General features: G+C 38.9%; 1 protein-coding gene across 1 annotated transcript; it reads left to right on the forward strand.

The window, feature by feature from the left end:
• Positions 1 to 2,362: 2,362 nt before the first annotated feature.
• nadsyn1 (NAD synthetase 1) lies at positions 2,363 to 17,356 on the forward strand. Its single transcript, XM_074659510.1, has 21 exons — positions 2,363 to 2,651; positions 4,650 to 4,710; positions 4,936 to 5,052; positions 5,695 to 5,748; positions 5,855 to 5,944; positions 6,365 to 6,416; positions 6,515 to 6,603; positions 6,708 to 6,825; positions 7,008 to 7,139; positions 8,129 to 8,200; positions 8,843 to 8,961; positions 9,096 to 9,144; positions 9,249 to 9,351; positions 10,019 to 10,187; positions 10,391 to 10,526; positions 11,422 to 11,528; positions 13,045 to 13,176; positions 14,200 to 14,269; positions 14,900 to 15,028; positions 15,605 to 15,781; positions 16,381 to 17,356. Exons 1-21 carry the CDS (start codon positions 2,567 to 2,569, stop codon positions 16,498 to 16,500), a joined length of 2,181 nt encoding a protein of 726 aa, XP_074515611.1. The 5' UTR covers positions 2,363 to 2,566; the 3' UTR covers positions 16,501 to 17,356.
• Positions 17,357 to 18,584: the final 1,228 nt, after the last annotated feature.

Below are 18,584 nucleotides of genomic sequence, written 5' to 3' on the forward strand. Positions count from 1 at the left end.
ATCCATCCAGTACTTGTTGAGATATTTCAGTTTGGACCACAGTGGTAAACTGACTAAACCTCTTCATTGAAACAGAGTTAGTCTGGCTTTACTGGCGATGCTGCTTTGTAAAACACCCCTCTGGTTATAAAAGTGACACAACAACGTGCTAAGTGGAAGAGATGACTGACGGCAATGGCTGGAAAAAGGATGGAAACCTACAGCGCCGACAGTTTTCCCTTCCAGCACCGGCTGGTTATAGTCACTGGTTTGTGACTGTAGTGTTATCACACTCTCGCCAATGGCTATGAGCTCCCCTTAGCTTTGTAACGGATGACAAGATGTTGTTTTCACCCATTTACACTGTCCACACCAAGTGCATGTTTTGTAGAAAAATAAAGTCCATTGATTACTTAACGGTAGCTCTCCATTGTGATGTCAATCCTTTGAATGTTAACGCTTTGCCTTTTCTTTTTTTTAAAACTATTGGCACATGTAAAATATTGGACATAGAGTTGAAAGATTTAGTCTACGTTCATCTGGTGTTTTGGGACGGTATTAAAGATCATGTATAAAAGCTGGTAAGTTTACAATAAATGAATGAATGACAGATGTTGCTTGTAGTGACGGACAGCTCCACAGAGCTTTTTGGCATCTTTTAGCTCATTGTTTTGGTTTTATAGCCCATAACTTTATTGTTTTGTTTCAGTCTCACAGCTCTCATCAACGGCAGCAGGCAGCTGTTTCCAGGGGGAAAAGAAAGAAAGATAGATCTCTGGTGAATGGAGATATATATACTACCATGAAGTCTAAAGGTGGCTCTGACAACATGGACTGTTTTTGTGATTATGGCCTTCAGCAATGGTGGAAAAGAATACTTACGACGTCAAGTCTACAATAAGATTTACTGTAATATTACTGTAATATTACTGTAATATTACTGTAAGCAAGAAAATATCCAGCTAGTAAAACTAAAATATATCACGGTTTCCTTATTTATGATATTGTTTTGACTTTCTTCCTGCTGCCTCTACTATGTGCTGAAAATATTAAAACTTTTCCATGAAGGACTGACATTACAGTATTTTCAAATAAAAGAACATTGTCAGTGAGAAGGATATAGGGAAAGTGAGGGCAGCAGATGTGGGGGGCACTTCAGGCCAGCGGGTCCAAAGAGTGGATGATGAGTATCCCACTCCGACTTAAGACTGGAAACTGATTACTCTATGGAGACCGAGGGGCATCCCGGTGGGACTCCCTGCAGCTGTCTCAATTTGCCTGCAATGACGATAATTATAAAAGAACTTTTAGGACATTTTATTGAGGATTTTGAGGACAGTTATTGTTAAAGTTATTGCAAAGTTTATATAAGTTAGAATAGGGACATGGTGGTGACATTGGTGGAAAGTAAGTACATTAACTCAAGTACTGTACTAAAGCACAATTATGGGTGTTGAGTATTTTTCCTACTTCCTACACCTGCATTTTGAAAAAAAACAAACATATAATAAGCTAAGAAAATACGGTGTTTTTCAAGGGTTAGCGGTTGATAACCTTTTTGACTTGTGACCTTCACTAGATATGGACAATGGAACCTGCCAAAACAAAAAATAAATGAATGAATGAATAAATAAAAGTCATTAAATGTAGCAAAAATGATATTAAAATAAATGTAGCCATTAGTTAATTGATAAAATGAGACATAAATTGATATTTCTGTTTTAATTTGCTTCTTTATTTATTTATCTTTGTATTAATACCCTTATTTATTTACACTTCTGTTTAATTTTCCCTTTTATTTATTTATTTATTTATTTGAGCACACGTATGCTCTGATGAAGGTCTGACAGACCGAATGCTTAGAATAAAGTGGAATACTGTATAGATCTAAGTGTGCGGATATCTTTTCTATCATCTTTTGGACTCATTGATTCTTCCACTGCCTTAGCAAAGATTAAAACAGGTGGAGCGGTTGTCATCCTGCATTACCTATTTATTACATTTTTTATTTTAAATTTATTTATCTATTTTTGAATTTATTTGTATTTATTCTTTTATTTTGCATTTATTTATTTATTTGTGCACTTATTTATTTATGTATTATGTATATATATATATATATATATATATTAAATGTATGTATTAATTTGTCATTTATGATTTGTATTTTATTACGTTTTATTATTTTAGTATTGTTATTTGCGATTAATCACGATTAAATACTTTAATTGACTGACAGCCCTAATATTTATATTATTTTGAAACTGTGGAATATCTTTACTGAATGTTTTTTAATGAAAAATCTGAACATGTACTTTATAGTACTATATTGAACTTGAACGGAAGTGTTCAGTATCCTGTGGAGGCAGTAAAGTGCTCAGAAACGTCTTAAACCACCAGAAGAAGAAGAAGATAGAGACGTTCTGTAACTTCTGCAGATCAGGTTGAGTTTCCACACACTGTCAGGGAGATAAATAACTAGTCTATAGCTACACTATCTAGCTATACCTGTGCAAGCTTAATAGCATTTGCATTGACCTCCTCTGTTGTAGCAGCAAACTAACTAACTACCGTTATTACTAAGACCATGGGACGCAAAGTGACCCTCGCTACCTGCTCAGTGAATCAGTGGGCTCTGGACTTTGAAGGCAACCTGCAGAGAATCCTGAAGAGTGAGTCAGACTGTTACTACTGGAGAGTCTCTGAAGCTGTTCTAGCTGCAATATACTGTAGCAACTTAAAGACTGTAACTGCTGTGAGAAGAAGGTGTAGTTCTATGGTTTTATTATTAACTTCAGCATGCATGCAAAACCGACTTCCTCAAAACAGACCATATATAGTCTCTCTATAACATGTAACATGATGCCAGGAGTGTTACATTAATTTTAAAACCTTATATTAGATGCCTGCAGTGTAAACTGGTAAACTGACAAGGTGTGTCAGGATTTCATATTAAAGGTCCCATATCTGTTTAATTTTCCCTTTTATTTATGTATGTATTCATTTTTATTCATTTTTCAATGTATCTATTTATTCTTGCATTTATTTTTATTTATTCTTTTATTTTGCATTTATTTATGCACTTTTTTTTATTTATTTTATAAACATATGTATATATATTTAAATGTATGTATTTATTTATGTATTTTTTATTTGTATTTTAATACTTTTTATTATTTTATTATTATTAATAATCGCAATTAAATACTTTAAAGGTCCGATATCGTGCTCATTTTCAGGTTCATACTTTTATTTTGTGTTTCTACTAGAACATGTTTACATGCTGTAATGTTAAAAAAAACAACCTTTGTTTTTCTCATACTGTCTGCCTGAATATACCTGTATTCACCCTCTGTCTGAAACGCTCCGTTTTAGTGCATATCAAACGGAATTGCGTTGCTAGGCAACAGCTTGGGTCCATGTGTACTTCTTGTCAGCTGATGACATTCACATACACTGCTACAGGAAATAAACTGGGACACATTTAGAATGTTTATGTTTAAAACTGTGTAATTATCTAATATATTATATATTTGTGACATCACAAATGGACAGAAATCCTATAATGGCTAGTTTCAAACGCATAATTTCTGAATACGGGCTGTTTGTATTTCTCCGTATATTGAGTGTTTTGATAGTTTAACAGTATTTATAAAGCACTTAAACCTGCTTTATAGTATAAAAGACATGAAAATCTCACTTTTTACAATATGGGACCTTTAAAAATATGATTAAAAAAGTTATCGGTGCTCCTAACGGCATCTGCAAGATTTCACAGACCAGAGGAAAACAACCAATCAGAGCTGATCTGAAGTCTGCCGTCCAGCTGCTGTCTCTGAGCAGCTGTCAATCACTCGCAAACTCCGATCAAATGGTCAAACTAGGCAGCGCTGATCAAATATGAATTAATATTTTGTTACGTTAATGCCTATATCTCTCCTCAAATGTTTTCAGAAACATGTTGTGGTGCACTGTTTAGCTGTAAAATGAGAGAGTTTGTGACCCGGAAGTAGTTGGGCCAAGGGGCCATTAGCCCCCCTACTTTATGGCCCTGTCTCACTTTCTCTCTAAGGTCGTGAATCACTGTATCCCTGCAAATGCCCTGATATTGCAACACAGCAAAAAAGACATTCAATCATTCTCCTCCACCCCGTGCATGTCCAGACTTGAGGGTGTCAGAAGTATTTTTACTCTACAGATGTGCTCTCAGATGTGTGCTGAGTTGTTGCTGTACAGTGCCCTCTCTGTCCCTGTGGGGAAGGGACGGGATTTTAATAATTTTGAGATAATGCATGGACACTTACACAAATTACGTTTGTAATTTGTGCAGCTGAAGCCACACTAACACCGTTTTATGTTAATATCTACCCATAAGCTCGACCCGTCTACACCAGAAATTAAACGTCAAGATATTTCTGCCTTTTTTTATCAATCTTTCACAGGTCTCCTAACTTTGTGGAAGTGCAATAGCGAATCACTGAAAACTACTAGTACAGGAACTGACATCTGCTTCCACCACTGGTCAATGCATACAGAACCAATAATAGTATTTTACCAAAATAACAATAATCCTGCCTGTTGTCTGTCTGTCTGTCTGTCTGTGTCTGTCTGTCTGTCTGTGTGTCTGTCTGTCTGTCTGTCTGTGTGTCTGTCTGTGTGTCTCTCTGCAGGTATTGAGGTCGCTAAAGCTCATGGAGCCAAATACAGACTGGGCCCAGAGCTGGAGATATGGTATGATGATGACATGTGTATATTCACATATTGAAATGCCATAGTATAGATAGTTTTTGTCCAAACTATCATCTTTAGAACTACTGGACTAACAGCAATAAGATGATGTCAGCACCTTGTAGTGCAGAGCTTCTCTAAGGTGCTTTCCTGGTGCTAACGACACCAGAGTTTGAGATTTACTTCACTGATGTCTCTTTTCTGATTCCCTACATTTCTTTTTTACAGCGGTTACGGCTGTGCAGACCACTTCTATGAGTCGGACACGTTGCTCCACAGCTTTCAGGTCCTGAGGAAGCTTCTAGAGTCTCCCGTCACCCAGGACATCATCTGTGATGTGGGGATGTGGGTATCACCTTGAAACCATCAGACCGGTTCAAAAGCTGTGTTCTGTCTAAACAAAGAGCACCACGTTGTTTTAGCAGATAATTGGACATTTGAAAGTTTCATATCAAAGGGCTTCAGTATCCCATAAATCATGCAAGGTAACAGGTGTTGCTAGGGCTGCACGATTTTGAAAAAATATCTAATTGCGATTATTTTGACTAATATTATAATTGCGATATGATTTGCGATATTAGAGGGAACGATCACTTTGACATCATTATTCTCATTTTCATTGAAAAACATATGAAAATGATTATGGTGTGATTTTTGCAATGATCTGTAGCAAACAAAGATGTTTTTTAAGCCTGTGAAGTATGAAGTGTAGGCCAGGACATTGAAAATCGCAGCAGTCCATATTGCAATTTCAATCAAATGTTGATGAACTGTGCAGCCCTAGTTGCTTCAAACTGCTGTGACTCTAAATGTTTTCAGTTTTAATTAAAACAATATATGCATTGCTCAGAAGATGGGACACTCTTCACATTCGCAGCCCCCATTTCTGAATTTAAACTGACAGAACAAGCTTGTTTTTACCTATAAAAAAATCTCACCTTGTGTTGCTGGAAGTCCCGTTTGGTGACACATTCTGTTCCCCTTCAGGCCCATCATGCATCATAATGTGCGCTACAACTGTCGGGTCCTGTTCCTCAACAGGTACGTCAGCACACCAGTCTGGTCCCTTCTATTTTTATGCACGTTATATATAACTTGGCTGAACTTTTTTTTTTTTATCTCTGAGCATTTGTCCTCCATCCTGTAGAAAGATACTGCTGATCAGACCTAAAATGATGATGGCCAACTACGGGATCTACCGAGAGATGCGCTGGTTCTCACCTTGGAACCAGTTAAGGTCGGTCATCACTCAGAAGTCTACCACAGGCCCTTCTTTATCACTCTGTACCTCCATCATTATGAGAAAACTTAATTGTTGATATATGATTTATATTAGCAAAATATTTATTGTATTCATTACTTTCATTTGCCATGAACCTTACACATGATATTTTTAATTGGTTAGGGTATGATGAGGGCAATCTAATTAGGATTATCTAATGCTAACTGCTACTGACGACGTCTCATTTTCTATATTGACAGTTCAATACACAAGATGTATTTAGATGAGTTGTATTTGTGGAAGCTAGAACACTTAGTCTTTGAGCTAAGGCCAAAACTTTGATGCAGTTTTGTTTACCAGTAAAGTGATTTTATTTCACTTTGGGAAATGACGCATGGTAGTGAAGGTACTTGTCTTTTTGCTTGTTTCTTCAAGGCATGTGGAGGAGTATTTCCTGCCCAGAATGATCCAGGAGGTAACAGGGCAGGTAAAAAAAACAAACCTTATCATCGTCATTTTTTCAAAACAGGAAACATTAGCAAAGAGAGGGTCAGAGTTTTTATAATCCTTGTTTGTGTTCATCAGGATACAGTCCCATTCGGTGACTGTGTGCTGTCCACAAAGGACACCTGCATCGGCACTGAGATATGCGCGGAGCTGTGGAACCCCAGAAGGTACAGTAGAGCAACAGAGGATTGTGTATAAGGATTACATGGGTGTTGTAGTTTTCTGTGTACTGTCTGAAACACAACCCTAACTCCTAACTCTTTTATCTCAGCCCCCATATTCAGATGGGTCTGGATGGGGTTGAAATCTTCACCAACTCGTCTGCCAGCTGCCATGAGCTCCGCAAAGCTCACCAAAGGGTCAACCTGATCAAGACAGCCACCACCAAGGTACACTTTAACCCTCTGAAGCCCAAAACACAGGCAATGCAAAGCAGAGATCACCAGAGGGCAGTGTTGCACCACAAATAGACGACACAGTACCACCATAACCTCCTGTGTTCTTAACACAATGCAACAGCTTGTCTAAAATCAGCAACAGCATTAAGTGTGTATTGTTGTTGTTGTTCCAGAGTGGAGGTATCTACATGTATGCCAACATGAGGGGCTGCGATGGAGACCGCGTCTACTATGACGGTTGTGCCATGGTGGCCATCAACGGAGACATCGTGGCTCAGGGAGCACAGTTCTCACTTAGTGATGTGGTATGTACGGACATGGAAAAGAACCAGACCCGGCTACCTGCGAATAAGACTTTATGTAGTTGGAAATCATAACTGATAGGTGTAACGTGACATTATTCTAGGTGTGGACAAAGGAATGAGTTTCCTGTGTGTACAGGTCTATTGGGTAAGTGTTGCAGGGCAGGTCGTACACACAGACAGCCGGAAGACAGCATTCCTGAGTCACAGAGAGCCAGACTGATCTGTTTGTGTGTAATACTTCATTTTACAGGTCCGCAAATATCATGGTAATAAGGTAACAATTAGCAAGTAACCTATATGAAATTTATTTGGAGTAACTGACAAATTTACCCCCAAAATTTATGAAAAAATACTTTGTTTGGCTGTCTTGACTTGGGACTTGACTCTGGACTCTTATTATATTATATTATATTATATTATATTATATTATATTATATTATATTATATATATTTTATTTATTTATTTATTTATTTATTTATTCCGCTATTTCCCAATAAGCAGTAATAAATAGCTGGTAATTTATTTAATACATTTCCAGGAAAAGAATACAAAGTTAATTGATATGCTTTGTTTCCATGTCTACTGATAAATAGATGATAATTAGCAAATACTTTATGTGGAATTTCTTTAAAAAAAACTCCCTGAATCATGACATTAGCTTCCAGGTTACATCTGTGTAGCCTTGCTTTTGGGGACAAAATGCACGTCCCCATAACGTAAATCATTACATATTAGGGTGAAGACTTGGTTTAAAGTTAGGGCAAGGTTAGGTTTAGGTCAATTAGAATAAGGTTTATGATTAGGCATGTAGCAGTTCTGGTTAGGGTGAGTCTCCAGGAAATAAATGCCAGTCAATGTAATGTCCTCTAAAGTGATGGAAACACAACATGGGTGTGAGTATGTAAGTGGTTAAGGTTAGGATTAGGCAAGTAGTGGTTATGGTTGTGAAGTGAACGTCTCTGTGTGTGTGTGTGTGTGTGTATTGTAGGAGGTGATTACAGCCACTCTTGACCTTGAGGATGTGCGTAGCTACAGAGGAGAAGTCTGCCAGCCGAACATGGTAAGACAGCACAGCCCTAAAACCTTTGTAATGTGCAAATGTATGTATATATTTATTATTGGAAATCAATTAACAACACAAAACAATGACAGATATTGATCCAGAAACCCTCACAGGTACTGCATTTAGCATAAAACAATATGCTCATATCATAACATGGCAAACTGCAGCCCAACAGGCAACAACAGCTGTCAGTGTGTCAGTGTGCTGACTTGACTATGACTTGCCCCAAACTGCATGTGATTATCATAAAGTGGGCATGTCTGTAAAGGGGAGACTCGTGGGTACCCAAAGAACCCATTTACATTCACATATCTTGAGGTCAGAGGTCAAGGGACCCCTTTGAAAAAGGCCACGCCAGTTTTTCCTCGCCAAAATTTAGCGTAAGTTTGGAGCGTTATTTATCCTCCTTTGGGTCAAGCTAGCATGACATGATTGGTACCGATGGATTCCTTAGGTTTTATAGTTTCATATGTTGCCAGTATCTTCTTTTAGCTTTAAAACTGGTTCAGTCAGACATTCACACATAGCTCAGTCACAAGTAATAACACCTTTCTCCATTTCATGATCACTGTTTTTGGTTTTGTACGTGTCACTCTGTCCTTCCATTTCCTCTCCCTCTCCATACTTCTCTGTTTGCAGGACAGTGAACCTTGCCACAGGATCAAAGTTGACTTCTCTTTATCCAGTGGTGATGATATCTACCTCCCTACCCACCAACCAATAACATGGAGTTTCCATACACCAGAGGAAGAGATCAGGTACAAATACTTACATTTCATTTGGTACAGAATATGTATTTTTTCTTCACATAAAACCAGTATCATCTAGTAGCTTCTGCAAAGGGCCAGTTAAAGAAAGCCAGCGAACAACAGCTGTCACCTGTGTTGTTCAGTCTAGGGCCGGCCTGCTGGCTGTGGGACTACCTGAGGAGAAGTGGACAGGTGAGGAAGAACACACACACTGAAGATAAATGCTGCCGTACCGTGTGTAATTGTGTGTGTCTCATTTAGAGGTTATTATGTGACGGTTGTGATTTGTGTCCCAGGCTGGTTTTCTGCTGCCTCTGAGTGGAGGTGTCGACAGCTCCTCCACCGCCTGTATCGTCCACTCCATGTGTGTGCTGCTCTGCCAGGCTGTAGAGGACGGCAGTGAGTACGCACTTTAACGCATTAACACAACTTGCGATTTTTAGTTTGTAGCGGGCTCAAAACTAAAGAATCCATCGGTACCAATCATGTCATGCTACCTTGTCAAGAAGGAGGATAAATAACACTCCAAACTTAGGCTAAATTTTGGCGAGGAAAAACTGTCATGGCCATTTTCAAAGGGGTCCCTTGACCTCTGACCTCAAGATCAGTGAATGTAAATGGGTTCTATGGGTACCCACGAGTCTCCCCTTTACAGACATGACCACTTTATGATAATCACATGCAGTTTGGGGCAAGTCATAGTCAAGTCAGCACACTGACACACTGACAGCTGTTGTTGCCTGTTGGGCTGCAGTTTGCCATGTTATGATTGGAGCATATTTCTTTATGCTAAATGCAGTACCTGTGAGGGTTTCTGGACAATATGTGTCATTGTTTTGTGTTGTTAATTCATTTGCAATAATAAATATATACATACATTTGCATAAAGCAGCATATCTGCCAACTCCCATGTTGATAAGAGTATTAAATACTTGACAAATCTCCATTTAAGGTACATTTTGAACAGATAAAAAATGTGTGATTAACTATTTTAATCAATTGACAGCCCTAACATATATACTGTATGTATATATCCCCTTCTTCTATCTCTCTGTCCATCTACCAGACAGCCAGGTACTGGAGGATGTTCGCAGAGTGGTAGGGGATGACTCCTACCGTCCTCAGCACCCAAAGGAGCTGTGTGGTCGCATCTTCACCACCTGCTACATGGCCAGCGAAAACTCCTCACAGGACACGTGCAGCAGGGCCAAAGACCTGGCCAAGCAGATCGGCAGGTAGGCACGATTCAACCTGAGCACGTCAAATAATAATGAATATAGGCCATTATATTATTATTTATTTCAAACCCAGAGAAGCCGGGAGCTCTAAAGTGCAGCTTCATCTCTAGTCTAGATTATCTCCTGTAGAATTATTGTCCTTTAGTTGCTTTGGAATAAAACTGTTTTCATCCTTTGTCATTTGTCTCTTTGGTTTGCAGCACGCACATGAATATTAACATAGATATGGCGGTGAAAGGCATTATGGGTATCTTCTCAGTGGTTACTGGAACTTGTCCTCTGTTTCGCGCCAATGGAGGAAGCCACCGAGAGAACCTGGCTCTGCAGAATGTTCAGGTTAGACACTCAGTCACACTCAGCCTGAGTCTCTGTTTGTGTCATCATGACGGTTTCTTTCCTCCTCTTTCTTCGCTTTATTCTTTTACTCTGTTGACCACGTTTTAACGTCTCTCATCAACGTGTTCTGACAGTTTAACCACGGTGGTCTTCACACTGATGCTGTCACCGTTTTGCAGTTTTCATTAGTACCACAGGCAGTTTAGTATTCACTTCCTGTTCAGCCCAGTCGCGCAGCAGTTCATGAAATAGTCACAACATTTAATGAATTGATTCGTGTACTTGGACATGAATTTAAATTTTTTTTCATGATGGTCAGCACGAAATCAATTTGTATGTAATCCACGTAATTGTGAACCGGGAAGTATAGAGAGTGGCGAACACCTGGCGTGTAGGGAGGAGGTCGGTGCGAATGGGTGGGTCAAAAAACACCGGACTTTCGCCCAGGAGACTGGTGTTCATGTCCCGTGTGAAACCACAAGTCAACGTTGATTTAGTTGTCACGTAACTTCCGTATTGAAGTTACGGAACTTTCGGAGTTATTTTAACCCAAACCGTGATCTTTTCCTAAACCTAACTAATTAGTTTTGTTGTCTAAGCCTAACCACGTCGATCTATTCTTAAACCTATGTAGTTTTATTTTGAAAAGACTGGAGCGAAAATTTACATGTGCGTCACATGTAACTGGACATTCGTAGACAAACGCACAAAAAATACGCTGTTGAAAGTCGTGCTGAGCGTCACGAAAAAAAAAGGGAAATTCGTGTCTATGTACACAAATCAAATAGATCAAATTTTGTGACTATTTCATGAACTGCTGTGAAACTGTGTTGTCCTGTGTGTGTGTGTGTGTGTGTGTGTGTGTGTGTGTGTGTGTGCGTGTGTGTGTTGCCAGGCTCGAGTCAGGATGGTCCTGGCCTACCTGTTTGCCCAGCTGAGTCTGTGGTCCCGGGGGAAGCCAGGTGGATTGCTGGTGCTGGGCTCAGCCAACGTAGATGAGAGGTATTACTGCAGCTACCACCTGACCACAGACATAGTCATATTTCATATTTATTTTTTAAAATAAATTAGGAGCTCCCCGACAAAACGCCCATCAGCGCTCGAGCAACATGTGTGAACTGCTCAAAGACGCCTCACAGACACATTCCAGATATCTTGCGTGCTAAATATCTGGACCTGTCGGGGACTCTGGCCACGAGCTACAGCCAATGAGAGCAGGAGATACGGGTTGATGACAGGATCAGTTTACTTTTTTGGTGAATTTATTTTTGTAGACAAAAGCCACAAGAGGCTGAAGTGCAGCACTCCCCCAGGTTCTAAATAGGACTAAAAGCATTCATGTTTTCTTCCAGGTGAGATTTAATTTCTCCATGCACTCTAAACACAAGGTACAAACAGTATGTATTGTGTGTTAGCAAGTTATGTAGATTAAAACTATACTGGAAGAACACATGAATGCTTTTAGTGTATAACATCGGGGTAGTGGTGCACTTCAGCCTCTTGTGGCTGAAATGAGAATTACAACAACAACAAGCACGATGATCCGGAAATAAAAGAAAGAAGAAAAATCCACCTGTTTCACAGATGGAGAATTTTTTTATTTAAGTAAGTAAGAAAGAATATCCTGGCAAACCTTTTTCCTCACCTGTTCTTAAGTCATAAACACAGCAGAGAAAACAATTGCTGAAGCAAGCTGAAGAGATTTGAACGTTTTGTTCTACGATATAAAATACATCAATAAATTTCCCACTCATGAATTTTGAAGCCTTTATGTGTCTTAAAAAAGGCAGTTGCTAACAAGTGGCTAATTACTAAACGTCATCACACCGACTCGTCCACCTTTACAGCCTCGTTGTGAATACTCACGACCGTGGTATAGTTCGTTTATAGCCTCACGTTAGCTGTTTACGTCTGGTGACTGAATTCACACTTCAATTCAGAAATCATCAAAGTGGTGTTCATTTGTGGAGATTATCTTGAAAAAAACATAAAAAAGTATCATAAACGTTTGTTTGCCACAGAGCTTATTTTCCGCGGTAATCAAAAACAAAAATCTTGGCTTTTTGTCGAGGGAACCATGACGATGCCAACTTCCTGGTTGGCCTACAATAATACGTCGTCCCTGGAGCGCTGTATTCATTTCATTGATGTTGGAGGACAAAATGTAAGCTCTCCCAACAAAAAGTTGAACCTGGCTCAAGTTTTGCCACAACACAATGCAACGTACGCTGCTTCGGCCAATCAAATACATGCAAGCGCTCATTCCTGGTAGCTGACTTTGAGATCATTCTATTGTTATTTTCCTGACAATCATAAAGAGGGAGGATAGCGTGATTACAGCAGTGATAATATGTAAAATCCTGTCTCAGTGTTACAAACCGCCGTGAAGTGTTTTGAAAGGTTTATGTTACTCAAACTGGCCCTCTTGGATCTTATTTCATCAACTTACCGGATACATTTCTTGTGGAGAACAATTACAGCCTCACTTTTCTCCTGTTAAACAACTTCTCCTGCTCAGTCTCACAGGTTATTTCACAAAGTACGACTGCTCCAGTGCTGACATCAACCCAATAGGAGGCATCAGCAAGACGGACCTGAAGAGCTTCCTGCTTTACTGCGTCGAGCAGTTCCGGCTCACCGCTCTGAGAGGGTACGGTCAGCTGACAAACTTGAACTGTTGGGTAATACACCTGTTAGTTTTCGAGAACACAGACACCGCAAAAAGGTGGAAGGGTTCAAAAGCTGAAGCAGAAATCAGTTCCCGTATTTTACCCTCTAGGTAGAAGTGGAAGTAGCATCAGGATTTATGGGAAATGTGTCAAAAACATCAGCACCACCAGTTGTTTTACTGTTAAACGGGACATATCATCCACCGTTATGTCTTTTTTAGGGAGGTACAGGGGGTCTTTTGGGGGAGATAGCAGGTCAACAGTAGATGTCACATAGAAGTGGTGTACATCATCTGAAAGCTGAGAACCTGAAGATTAATTTGAGATGCTGCTCAGCACTGTGTGTCAAGTTGTTCTAGTCATTAATCAGAAATAAACATGAATTAATAAAACAATAAATTGTAAAAGTATATGATAGAAATATATGATGGTCATTCCCATGCTCTATTATGTCTCATAAATTGTTGCAGCAATTTTTGACTTGATACCATTTCATACACAGATTTGGTGCTAAATTTTAATTTATTTGATAAAAAATTATCAATAATCCCTCCAAAATATCACATTAATACACCAAGACATTGAGGAACACCATAGAAAAAGCCATGCTGTGATTTGGTATCAAGAACTTTTGACATTTTGAGATTTCTGCAAGAATTGAATTTTTCGGCGATTGGATGGCGAGCGCTTCTGTTGTGTAAACTGCTCAGAAACCCCCTTATTGTCAATCTAGCTAGGAAAGCCATCCATCCTCTGAATGCTCTAGGTCTCTAGTTTGTGGCTGTAAAGTTTCATGAGGCTGTGATTATCCTAGAGGTCACCACAAGTTATTTTATACAGTTAGGTCTCACTATAATGAAAAGGCTACTATGGGGACTAAGAGCGTGTGTGCATGTATGTATGTATAGTTAGGTTTCATGTAACAGTCATTGTTTCATAGAAACTTTGTCATATACTGCAAACCACAAACAGAGCATCTTGTGATGTTTTGGTTTCCTCTGCAGCATCCTGTCAGCTCCACCCACCGCTGAACTGGAGCCGCTGACTGACGGACAGGTGTCGCAGACAGACGAGGTAAGAACTGGAAATATGAATGTAGACCTTTTAACCTTTTGAGCTACTGTTACTTTAGGGTTTTCACTTATAAGTAACTTATTGCACATGAGTCCAGTTGGGGGAAAGAAAAAACATTTCTACACATGGGAATGTTGTTTTAACTGCAACAGTTAAAACAATATCTAATCTAGTTTATATAGTGTTGTCAAGCTATTAACCAGTAATATTTGTAAGCATATACTTGCAAACTACTCAAGTGGCTATATGCTTCCACAAGAAGAAAGCTACTAGTCTTCCTACAGTATTATTATTATAGTATTATATTATATCAAAACAACAAACAATATTACATATCTAACCTCTTTGTTCTTGTCACAGTATTTTGTTATGGGAAGCATTCAAACAGTTAGAATGCAATAAGTACGGGATAATGTACAGCGAGCCGGTCATTGTTTTGAAAGAATCCCAGACAGGGGATGGGGCTGAGTTTCAGGCTACTTGTGGTTCATAGAAACGACTTAACCTGACAGACTCAGCTCAGTTACTCTGCACATGGGACTATCAGCCGGCATTTGCTTTTATTTCCTCATCCTCCTTTTCCTATTTTCTTCCATCTTTCCTCTAACCGCCTCCCGCCTCCGTCCTCAGGCAGACATGGGGATGACCTACCCCGAGTTATCTGTGATTGGACGACTGAGGAAGATCTCCAAGTGCGGCCCCTTCAGCATGTTCTGTAAACTCATTCACATGTGGAAGGATGCGCTCTCACCCACGGAGGTCAGTTAACTCCTTCACAGGGTGGGACATTTATTCTGCTGATGTGCTAGAGAATGTAACCCTCCTCTATAGGAATAATGTGGCGTCCAATCTTAAATAAACCCTAAATCTATAATGACATTTTATTGACTGGGTTTTCAGGGTTTTTTTTAGATTATTTTAGGGCTGAATGATTTAAGGAAAATATCTAGTTTTTTTCTCTGAATAATATTTTGATAACAATTTAAATTGCAATTATTTTCTATAAATTGAATCTTTAATTGTGGTACAAGTCACACTTGTACCTAGAATAATTATAAATTTGACTTCTACGTGAATAGAATCAGATAAAACAAGGGTTATTGTTGTTGTTTTTTTTCAAACCAGTCAGTCAAAGAAAGGTCAACTTAGTAAACCAGGCTAATTATGTATGGAGAAATTTATTTTTTTAATTATTAAAATTTGGCTGGGTAGTTAATAACACATTTTTCTGTGTTGTGACAAACTCAGAACAGATATTTATTTTGCTTTACTCCGACTTTAAAATGTGTTTTTTGAGCACTGATATGAATATTGTGTATCGACGTCTTCCTTCAGGTGGCCCAGAAGGTGAAGCACTTCTTCCGGATGTACTCGATGAACCGCCACAAGATGACCACGGTGACGCCGTCCTACCACGCCGAGAGCTACAGCCCCGATGACAACCGCTTTGACCTCCGACCTTTCCTCTATAACACTCGCTGGACCTGGCAGTTCAGGTGCATCGACAACCAGGTAGCAATAATAATGCTGCGATCAGACAAAGAGCGGAGCGACTTTTCGCTTTACTTGCGCGAGCTGGACCGCTGGTATCATTTGTATACATTCACGTTAGACAAGGCGGAGAGGAGGAGGAGCTCGTCTCCATAGATACCAACGACTTTTCTCTCCGCTATTTCCGGCGTCAACCGTGGAATAAATAACAACTGCTGCTGCTTTGTACATGTTGTGGAAGTCCCAGATACTGTATGTCAGAAAACAAAACGCCGTCGTGTCTGGGTTCATAACATCACCCGGCGGCGAGCTGTATTTACATGCAGCGCCATTGCACTGACTGCAAAGCCACACATCGCTGCTGTGGTATGAACCCAAAATAAACAGATTGTGCTGTGATTTAATTGCAATAAACAGATCTAAAGGATGCTGAAATAACTACATAATGATGCCGATTTGTAAAAAGTAAACACACCATAAGTAAATCTAGAGTTTACACCTAGTACTTGGCAGTACATTAGTTTCTATTTGTAGAGCATACTATTAGTTCTCTTCTTTACAGTCACACTTTGTCTTCACATAAGTCTGACGTAAGTCATTTTAATTTCCATTTCTTTTAGATACCGCTGCTGAGGGCTCCATTGCTGGTTGCTGCTGCTGGAGGGACATCTTGGCCGGCTGGAGCAAAAGAAGCGCCCCCTAAAGCAGAACCTTTAAAAACAGGAAGTGACCAGTTGTAACTTCCCAAGGATCTCTTGGGATTTCTAGGTTAAGAGAGTTTGTTTATTTCTTTATACATAAGACTGGAGTTTGAGTTGAGAGACGATGTGTACGACCGGATTGTCTCACCAGTAACTAGTTTACAAGCTCATTATAAATCAATAAAAAGCTAAATCATAATCAGACGATAGCTGGTGGGTTACGAGATTTCATTTTGGCCAATGCGCTCCTCCTCTTCTGCTCTCCACACCGACTGTTTACCTGCATTCAACCAAAGCCTATAATATCCCATAAACATGTCTTTATTTAGACAGGGAAATAGATTGGGGTGTAATTTGATTTATTCATAATGCACATTCTGCCCAAGCTCACCCTTACAGTACATCCTGTATATGGAATTGTGCTTTTGGGGTTGAGGTGAATAACAAGGGAAACACTAATTCTGAGGTGCTGGTTCTCAACCACTGGTTACGCTGTTAGGTGGAGGTTTTATTCCTGGGAGATTCTTCAGTTAAGGGTTAATGGTGCTCAAATACTACAACTATGACAGCTTAGATTAAGACTGTGAAAGACCTTTTCCTCCAACGTCTGGGACCTTTTGTTTAATGTTGTAAGTTGGTGTTTGGGGAAGGGTTGGGAGAGGTTGAGGGGTTGCTGGAAATAAAGTGATTCCAAAAGACATATTAAATTCTTTTTACCATGTGTTGTTTGTACATGTTGATTAATGACACAATGAATTATTCTGGGTGTAAGGTGTATTGGAGAGCTAAATCCCACCCCTTTCTGAATTTTCTTATTATGTCTCTATTCTATGTTTGTCAGCTCGTTGTTTCTGTCATTGTTGATATTTGTCTGTTTACATAAATTTATATGTCTATGTCGAATCTTGAATGTTTTTTGTCGTTGTTGTTGTCTGTTTATTTATTTATATGTCACCGCTGCTTTTTTTTAAGTAATATGGTTTGACTAAGATTATTATTATGATTATTATTATCACTTTTTGTCCCTTCATTGGCTATTAATTTGAAAGAGAATGAAAACAAAGTAAATTTAGTCCTCCGAAGAGGGAGGGGGGTCGCGGGCCCAAAAAAAGAAGAAAAAGAAAGATGTATTGGAGAAAGCAACAGCAACAAACATCAGCGTAGAGAAAATAATTAACATGTTTCATCTTTCTTAGTACTGTTTTTTAATCTTATCTTTTTTTCTTTCCATCATATACTTCTATCATAATGTTCTAAAACCTTTATACACATTTGCAATTCATTTTAAATAATTAAAGGGGCTGTATGTAACTTTCAGAAAATCCTTTTATATTAATGACACCTGTGGTCGTTAAGTGAACTGCAGTCAGCCTCCTGACATCCCACCACGTCGTCCATTAATTCCTGATAATGAACCCCTCATCGGGCATTATCCATTACATAATGTTCTGTAATCATCCTCTATTTTAATTAGGACCATTGGCTCCATGATACTAACTAGCTTCTAGTTTTTTTTATCAGCTAATGTTACAAAACAACCAACCAATGGCAACCGAGAAAGTCGAGGAAGGTCTCAGTTTTTAAAGGTCCCATACCATGCTCATTTTCAGGTTCATACTTGGTTCACAATTGCAACGGATTTGCGTTGCTAGGCAACAGTTTGGGTCCATGTTTACTTTCTGTCAGCTGATGTCATTCACATACACTGCAACAGGAAATAAACTGGGACACATTTAGAATGTTTACGTTTAAAACAGTGTAATGGTCTAAATATTGTATATTTGTGACATCACAAATGGACAGAAATCCTAACAGCTTGTTTCAAACGCACAATTTCTGAATACGGGCTGTGTGTATTTCTCTGTATATTGAGCGTTTTGATAGTTTAACAGTATTTATAAAGCACTTAAACCTGCTTTATAATATAAAAGACCTGAAAATCACACTTTTTACAATATGGGACCTTTAAGTTACGATACAATCTGTTCACACATTGGCAATATAAAGTGATTAATACATGTTAAATGTTACATATAGTGCCTTTAATTAAAATTAATTCATGTTTATTTCTGATTTACGACTAGAACAATATGACACAATGTTGAGCTGCATCTCAAATTAAT

The sequence above is a fragment of the Sebastes fasciatus genome, chromosome 2 (genome assembly GCF_043250625.1).
Source record: "Sebastes fasciatus isolate fSebFas1 chromosome 2, fSebFas1.pri, whole genome shotgun sequence".
Classification (NCBI taxonomy): domain Eukaryota; kingdom Metazoa; phylum Chordata; class Actinopteri; order Perciformes; family Sebastidae; genus Sebastes; species Sebastes fasciatus.

What these genes read in the sequence shown, in the direction of transcription:
- nadsyn1 (XM_074659510.1), top strand. Translation starts at nt 2,567, where the DNA reads ATGGGACGCAAAGTGACCCTCGCTACCTGCTCAGTGAATCAGTGGGCT. An exon ending in CGGCTCACCGCTCTGAGAGG is followed by an intron (nt 13,177 to 14,199) that starts GTACGGTCAGCT and finishes TTTCCTCTGCAG; the next exon opens with CATCCTGTCAGCTCCACCCA. An exon ending in AGGTGTCGCAGACAGACGAG is followed by an intron (nt 14,270 to 14,899) that starts GTAAGAACTGGA and finishes CTCCGTCCTCAG; the next exon opens with GCAGACATGGGGATGACCTA.